We start from the raw sequence: 8,211 nt of genomic DNA, 5'->3' as shown, positions 1-8,211 counted from the left end.
TCCCAGAGACACTGCGAGGAGCGCTCGGCTGCTGCAGGCGTCGGGCGCGTCCCCGGGGTCCCGGCCTCCAGCCCGGCTCCCAGCGGCTCGGGCTGCGCCGGCCGGCCGGGCCGTGGGCGCGCAGGGCGCGCAGGGCGAGGGGGCATCCGCGCGGCTCCGGGGAAGGGATGCGCCGGGCGCTGGCTCCGACCCGCAGCCGCCGCCGCCGCCGCTGCAGCCAGCAGCCCCGGAGGAGCTGAAGGAGGCGACGCCGCCGGCCGAAGCGCTGGCCCGCAGTGGCCACGGCTGCAGCCCGGGCGGCGGGCTAGGGCGCTCGCCGGGCTTCTGGGCCGACCCCGCTCCGGCGCCTCCGCTCGCCGCCCGGGGTCCGCCCCCGCGGCCCGGCTCCCTGATGACCACCGAGGGCGGGCCGCCGCCGCCGCCCCCGCCGCGCCCGCCGCCGGCCCCGCTCCGCCGCGCGTGCGGCAGCCCGGCCCCCGGAGCGCTGCAGGCCGCCCTGATGAGCACGCCGCCGGCCGCCGCCGCCGCCACCGCCACCGCGCTGGACGCCGCCGCCACCTCCTGCTCCTCCACGTCGTCGTCGTCGTCGTCCTCCGGCTCCTGCGCCTCGTCCTCGTCCAACGCGGCCAGCGCCTCCTCGGCCGCCTGCAAGAGCGCGAGCGGCGGCGGCGGTGGCGGCGCGGGCGGCGGCGGCCCCAAGAAGGCGAGCTCGGGGCTGCGGCGACCGGAGAAGCCGCCCTACTCGTACATCGCGCTCATCGTCATGGCCATCCAGAGCTCGCCCAGCAAGCGCCTGACCCTCAGCGAGATCTACCAGTTCCTGCAGGCGCGTTTCCCCTTTTTCCGCGGCGCCTACCAGGGCTGGAAAAACTCCGTGCGCCACAACCTCTCGCTCAACGAGTGCTTCATCAAGCTGCCCAAGGGCCTCGGGCGGCCCGGCAAGGGCCACTACTGGACCATCGACCCGGCCAGCGAGTTCATGTTCGAAGAGGGCTCGTTCCGCCGCCGGCCGCGCGGCTTCAGACGGAAGTGTCAGGCGCTCAAGCCCATGTACCACCGCGTGGTCAGCGGCTTGGGCTTCGGGGCCTCGCTGCTGCCCCAGGGCTTCGACTTCCAGGCGCCCCCCTCGGCGCCGCTCGGCTGCCACGGTCAGGGCGGCGGCTACGGCGGTCTCGACATGATGGCCACCGGCTACGACGCGGGCGCGGGTGCCCCGGGCCACGCGCATCCTCACGCGCACCACCACCACCACCACCATCATCACCACGTCCCGCACATGTCGCCTAACCCGGGCTCCACCTACATGGCCAGCTGTCCGGTGCCCGCGGGGCCCGGGGCCGTGGGCGCGGCCGGCGGGGGCGGCAGCGGTGGGGACTTCGGGCCGGACAGCAGCAGCAGCCCGGTACCTTCCTCCCCGGCGATGGCGAGCGCCATCGAGTGCCACTCGCCCTACACGAGCCCTGCGGCGCATTGGAGCTCGCCTGGAGCCTCGCCTTACCTCAAGCAGCCGCCGGCCCTGACGCCCAGCGGCAACAGCGCGGCGCCCGCGGGCCTTCACTCCGGCGTGTCGTCCTACTCGTTGGAGCAGAACTACCTGCACCAGAACGCCCGTGAGGACCTGTCAGGTAATGGTGCCACCGGGGCCACAGGGCATGGGGTCGGGAGGCAGCTGACGGGACCAGGCGTCTGCTCCCAGGAGGGATCCAGGGCCTTCGTGCCCTTTCCCAGACTCCGTGCCCGGCTGTGCCCAGCTTCTGGGAGCCCCGCGGGTCGGCGGGTATCCGTGACGAAGGCCTGGTTTAAAGGCGCCAGGCGTCTGACACTGACCTTGGTCCAGGAGCCTTGATGTGCCTGGGTCCTTTTGACTTTGGGGTTTTGGTTTTGTTTTTTAAAGTTCGTTTTGTTACTGTTTAAGTCCCGACAGCTTTGGGATGGGCGGGCACAGGGGAGAAGCGAGGCAGACTGGGTAGAGAGGAACTCATTTGGGGTCCCCGGGGGCTGTTGATCATTGGCCCGCAGCGGCCCGTTGGAGGGGGTGCGGAGCTACGTACCATCCCTCCTCCCGCCCCACACTGGGTTCTCGCTGGGCCTCTGCTTCCCAGAGCTGTTCCTGCCATCCCAGGCCACTGGCAGAGTGATTTAAAATGCGCTGATGTCAGATGAGGAGTGTTCAGGGACGTGCCAAGGGCGGTAGAAGGACCAAGCCTTTTGCGGGACCGGCTGGCCTGCCACAGCCCTGATGCCCACGGGGGGCTGGCTGCTGGACCCGCAACAGCCGCCCTTAGGACAGCGGTGCCGCGCGGCCCGGTGTGCCGGATGAGGCGGGGGGGAGGCCAGAAATGGGCAAAAGGATGTCTGTGCCTCGGTGAGAGAAATTTCCCAAATAGGCCTTTTAAATGCGGTTCTCAGAGGTTAAGTAAACAAAGTCTGGGCGCGGAGACCACACCGGAGAGGGGCTTAGCCCGACTTCACCCACTGAGAACAGTCTTGTTCAGTTTTATGGGAATTTCAACAAGTAACCAATACAGCCGACCCTCCCCTCTTTAAAAAAAAAAAAATCCCCCCCCACTGGCTGTCAATCACACAACACGCCCCCTCGGCCGCCCGCCTGCCCCTCTCCCGGCCCAGCCCGCCCCACCTTGCTGCCGGCCACTCTCAACTTGAACCCAGAGTCTTTCAGATGCAAAGCCTCTGTAAAACAGTTTCCTAAAAAAGAGAACTACCGAGGAGCTCTGGCTGGCGGTGTCCTGCGGCATCCTGAGCTCAAGGCTGCTGTCCTCGCAAACTCGCCGACCCGGTGTCTAGGGAAGAACGAGGTCGCACGGCCCAGCGTGCCCGGGTGTGCTTGGAGCACCCGCTGGCAGGCCATAGCTCAGGCCTGACTGGAGGACGCGTCGCCCCTCGCCTCCCCCACCCCATGGGAAGGTTTCTTTCCCTTCCACCCGTAGACTTAGTTTGGTGTCTCCCCGAGCTGTTGCAGGCGGTGGCTTCCGAGCAGCCAAGGGGGTCCGCAATGGCCTGGTGGGTGCCACCAGATTCATTCCGCCCGGCCGAGGCCCACTGGAAAGTTCGAGCAGGGTCGAGGCTTTTCCCCTGGGCTGAATACATTTCAGCGTACACACACGGCCGTCGCCACCCCCATCCTCTCCCCAGCACACCCAGGAGGGCCACTCACCCCCATCCCGGGGAGCCCGTGACCATGGCCGGCCGGGCAGCGCACCCCGCCTGTCTCTGGCCCGCAGCACGTCCTTGCTTAAGTCGGGTGAGCCTAGAAAGGAACAGCTAGGATTCTGAGTCCCGGCCAGCACAGCAAACCCTGGGTCTTTGGCATGACGTGCCCGTTCGCTCCCGGGTCACGCTGGTTTGAGGCCCGTAAGCTGGCACCACTAACTCGGAGAGCGAACACGCGGCAAGCCACGACAGCGACTTTCTCAAGAGTCACTTAGGCCGAGTCCCTGACTTCCTGAAAGCTCCAGGGACCCGCACCGGTCCCAGTCAGGCCTGAGCCTGGCCAAATCATGGCGGGCATGGTTTTCTTGCTGCTTTCCCTCTCCCGCCCCGCCAAGACTTCTCTCAGTCCTTCAGTGATGTATGGGTGTGGGGGTTCCCCATCTTATTGCGGTGACTAGAAAGGACACAGGCCAACCCGGCTCAGCAGGCCAGCGCTAGTGGGGTTTGGGGGGACTTGGAACAGGAGATTCCCAGGAGCTCAATGCACTTAGAGACCCACCCAACGGCGCCAGGGGCCTGCAATGAAAGCAAAAGCAAAACCGAGCAGCCCGCAAAGCTTAGGATCTGTCCGGAGGGAGCTCGGTGCTTTAAGGGCCTTCTCCGTCCTCCTCAGAAGAGGCTGCGTGATACCCCACCTGCTCGCTGGAGGCCTGCCTGCAGGAGATGGAGTTGCCAGGGACCCGCGGGGAGGAGGAGAGAGCTGCGGAGCTCTTCCTGCCTCTGGCGTGCGGCAGTGGCAATGGCGTGCTTTTCCACAGTACCCTCTTGGCACAAAGACGCCTGGCTGCTAGGCTGCGTGTTCCCCTCAACAGCCCAGCTGGCTGGGGAATGGCCCCAAAGCAAGGACTAAAGTGCTGGAAGCCACCCTGGGGGATTCAGGAGTGGAGGGGGCAACTGGCTCTGGTAGAGGCTTGGGCACCGAACCCAAGATCCAAAAGCCCTTTTGGGAACCTGAAGCTTCCAGACCCTAGGTCTGGACTTACAGCCCTGGAGACACCCGCCCGAAGCCTGGGGGGAACCAGAATGCTAAACGCAGTGTGCAGCCTTCGGCTAGCTGAAGGGGTCTGAGGTTTTGTGTGTCCCTTTTCTGTTTGTTTCAGTGGGACTGCCTCGTTACCAACCTCACTCCACTGCGGTGTGCGACAGAAAGGATTTTGTCCTCAATTTCAACGGCATTTCTTCCTTCCCCCCCTCGGCCAGCGGGTCCTACTATCACCACCACCACCAGAGCGTGTGTCAGGATATTAAGCCCTGCGTCATGTGAACGAGGCCAGCCAGGCGGAGGCTCCCCTCACCTCTCTCTCCGATGAGGGGCAGACCAGAACGGCCCGGACTCGCAGTGTGCTCCCAAGAGAGCAGTGAGTAGCACAGCCCAGCACCTAGCCCCGGTGCCCCTCTGCTGTCCATACACGCCTGCTCCTTGCCAGGGTTCTGTCGGACCTTGGCAAGCGGATGCTCCTCGTGGGGAGATGTGCAGGCTCCCAGCTGGGGGAGCCATGGGACTTTCTGGCCCCTGGGTGGCCAGGGTCTGCGCGAAGCAGACAGGGTGTGTTGTGTGTGTGTGTGTGTGTGTGTGTGCGTGCGTGCGTGCGTGCACGCATGTGTTTGTCTATGAAAACTCACGTGGCTTTTCAAAAAGGCGGTGTGTGCAAAGCACAAGCTCTCCAAGAACCCTCCTCTTGCTGGCTTGCTACACTGGGGAAGCTCTCCATGTCCCCCTCCCCCAAACGCCCCTCATGGATACAGGTGCCAAAGAACGGAAGCAAGAAACCTCTTAAGTAACCATGCAAGGAGCCGGAGAAAGTGGTTTCACTATTGACCACATCACATTTTTTTTTTTACCAGATTTTTACACCCAGTTTTAAAGATACTTTTCATGATCTTCGTATATACTCTTCACTTCGCTTGAATTTTAAAAGGAGGATATATTTACACTTACGTATGCTTTTAACTGTTTTCCAAAATATTTTGATGTAAAAATTTTTTTTTCAATAAAATGTATATGACAAACAGCAGTGTTAGAGACCTGCTCGCTCTGCCAGGTGCCGACAGCTTCCGTGGATCCCCTGCCTCTTTGCCCACCCCTCCCTGTACCAGCTGCCTGTACCAGTGCTTTCCTGCCCCCGCGCCCACTGTGTAATTGACAACGGGATGTGGGGACTGTGCCTTGGCTAACACAGTCCAGGTCTAAGACGACCAACACACCGACTGACCGACCCACCGACCAGCGGGCTGACCAATCGTGGCCCTTCTCAGCACTGTTGCCATGCTGGCTTTCTGTGCCTCTCCCTGGCTCTCACTGCTTAAACTGAAACCAGAAGGTAAGCGGGGCTGCCAGGCAGGCCGGAGAAAGCGAGGTGAGGGCTGCAAGGAAGCAAACTTCCTCCTGTGCCCCTTTTGTGTTTGCCTTCCAGGTCCCAAAGATAGCTCTGTCCCTTCCCCTTCTCTGTCCCTTGTCCCCTGTCCCCCACCCTCTCCCCCAAGAGGAGGAGACAAATGAAGGTGGAGCGGGTGGAGTGGGGGAGGGAGTACAGAAAGGCACCAGCCGGAACTTCCCCAGGCTGGACTTGGCTGTCCAGCCCTGTGCCCCTCTGCAGGCGGCAACTTGGTTCTAGCCATGGCCTTTTCATGGACGCCCAAAGCAAAAAGGTTGCCGAGTGCCTAGCAAGAACTAGCTATGGATGCTTGCAGTTCCTGGATCTTCCCCACCATTCCTTACGGAGGAGTGGAAACTAGGACCCCTCCACCACACACACACACACACACACACACACACACACACACACACGGTGCTCTGCCGCCACCTCAGAGCATGCCCATTAGCTGTCTGCAGCCCCTCCCCGGGCCCTGTCAGCCCCCTCCCCTCTCATTCTCCCTTGCTGGAGCAGGGCTCCCCTGGGGTCCCCCATTGGTTTCTCAGAGACTCAGAGCTGCGAAGGAGGCAGGAGGACCCTTTGCTTGCAGCAGCCTCGCAGGCTCAGCAGTGCAGCAGGTCCTGGCCAGGGCCCCTGCTGCTGGACAGGGTCAGCGCAGTAATGCCCACAGCCACCCTGGGCACCGGCTGGCGGCGTTGCTGGGCAAGTTCTAGCTGTGTTATTGATATTTTTGCTTCTCTGATGGTGTGTGGGGGAACCTCATGTTTGTTTCTCACCCCCTAAAAGGCCCTTGTCCCAATTAGTCAATCACAAGCACATTTCAGTTTCCTGGTTGAACCATCTTTCTGACCTTCACATTTCCTTCCTAGAGCTCCCAAAATGAAGCGTGATGTAAGCTTTTTTTTTCCCCCTCTCTTTCTCTTTCTGATCGGATTTGCTGTTCAACCGGGTCTTTTTTTTTTTTTTTTTTTTAGTCTTTTCTGTTCTTTTATGCCCAGTTCCTCGGGGCCTGCTATAAATTATGAAGTCAGTTTCAGAGTTTGCCCCGACCACAGTGCTGTGTTTACATTCCTCCCGAGGCAGCCGGCATGGTCGTAATTTATATCCTAAACACTTGAACGTAACTTGTTTATACAGAGAATGACAGGGCCTCAAAGACAAAAAAACTCTGCCTCTTGTCCGACCGGCTGCTTTAGGGAGGGCCAGCGCGCCCCCTGGCGCCAAGTGGGGACTCCGGCATCCGGGATGCACTGCGTGCGTGAGCTTGACCCATTTCATGGCTTCTGTGCGCGCACAACCTTACAGTCAGGCGTTAAAAATATTGTCTGGGGACACTACTTCTGCTTTGTTTTTCTGTTTGAGTCTTTCCGCTCCCCCCACCTCCTTGTTTCTCACACACACAGGGGCTCACTTACTTTACCTGTTGCTCATGTGTCCTTGATTGTACCTGAACTTGTAACTGTCACAGCCCAGGAGCTGGTACATATCAGTCAGCTGTGTTTTGGAAACTTCGCATTTATGCTCACTATCAGAATATAGTGAGGTCCCAGAAGGCACTGGGCTGTTTCCTGTCTGCACTTTTTGTCACCTGCCATTGGAGTTCGCACACTCTCAGCGCAAAAAGACCCGAATGAGAAAACCCAGCTTTGATCATGTGGGGCTGTCTTGTTGAACCTCTCTGGTAGTTTCTGTTTGTAGAGCTTTATTTATTTTTTATTTGGAAATATTTCAAAGAGATGTATAGAGGAAGAAGAAACAAGAGAGAAATCTTCCATTCGCTGAGCCGATCCGAAGCTGGGAGTCAGGAGCTGCTTCTGGGTCTCACGTGGGTGCAGGGTCCCGAGGACTCCACACGCATTAGCAAGGAGCTGGATTAGAAGTAGAGTGGCCAGGACTAGAACGCTATGGGATGCCAGTGCAGTGGGTGGAGAATTAACCTCATACACACCATGCCAGCCCCATTGTTAAGGGGTCTCTTGCTTACCCCTTTGTATTTGCCTGAAAGATGAAGACAGATCCCGTTGGCAGTGCTCAGCCAGGCTGTGGCTGCCAAAGATTTGGAGCCACATCTTATGGTTTGGGTTTGGGTCTTGCAGTTTCCCAGAATGGCTGGGAGGAACATTGCATCTGACATATCAGCCATTGTTAACCTTGAGTGTACATCCAAACCCCCCTGCTGGGTTGGTCCAAAGCCAGGAGTCAAGGGCTTCTTCTGGGTCACCCAAGTGGGTACTGGGGCCCAAGCACTTGGGCCATCTTCAGTTGCTTTCCCAGACCATCAGCAGGGAGCTGGATCAGAAGTGTAGCAGCCAGGACTCGAACCTTTCCTATATGGGATGCCGAAACTACAACCAGAGCATTAGCCTGATATACCACAGCACCAGCTGGTTTCGAACCCTGAGCTAGAAAATAAGATCTTTCCATAGTCGTTTAAACAAAGAGCATCTTGTTTTATTCCAGCACAAGTTGCCAAGAGAAGTGAGATGGACTCGCTGAAGTCTACCTGGCTCCTAGGACAGCACGGTCAGGTCCCCAAAAGCAGCATCAACACTAGAGCTCGCCAAACAGAGGGAAGTGCTGTCCCAGCAGGTGTGTGTTACCAAAC

The 8,211-nt window shown here is 59.8% G+C and overlaps 1 protein-coding gene across 1 annotated transcript; it reads left to right on the top strand.

The window, feature by feature from the left end:
* The first annotated feature begins 295 nt into the window (after window positions 1-295).
* On the top strand, window positions 296-4,495 carry FOXF2 (forkhead box F2). The gene is made up of 2 exons (XM_040983977.1): window positions 296-1,625; window positions 4,332-4,495. Exons 1-2 carry the CDS (start codon window positions 392-394, stop codon window positions 4,493-4,495), a joined length of 1,398 nt encoding a protein of 465 aa, XP_040839911.1. The 5' UTR covers window positions 296-391.
* Window positions 4,496-8,211: the final 3,716 nt, after the last annotated feature.

Source organism: Ochotona curzoniae, unplaced genomic scaffold (assembly GCF_017591425.1).
Source record: "Ochotona curzoniae isolate NIBS_2020 unplaced genomic scaffold, NIBS_Ocur_1.0 contig_4064, whole genome shotgun sequence".
Lineage (NCBI taxonomy): Eukaryota > Metazoa > Chordata > Mammalia > Lagomorpha > Ochotonidae > Ochotona > Ochotona curzoniae.
This window is presented reverse-complemented; position numbering and strand designations above follow the sequence as displayed.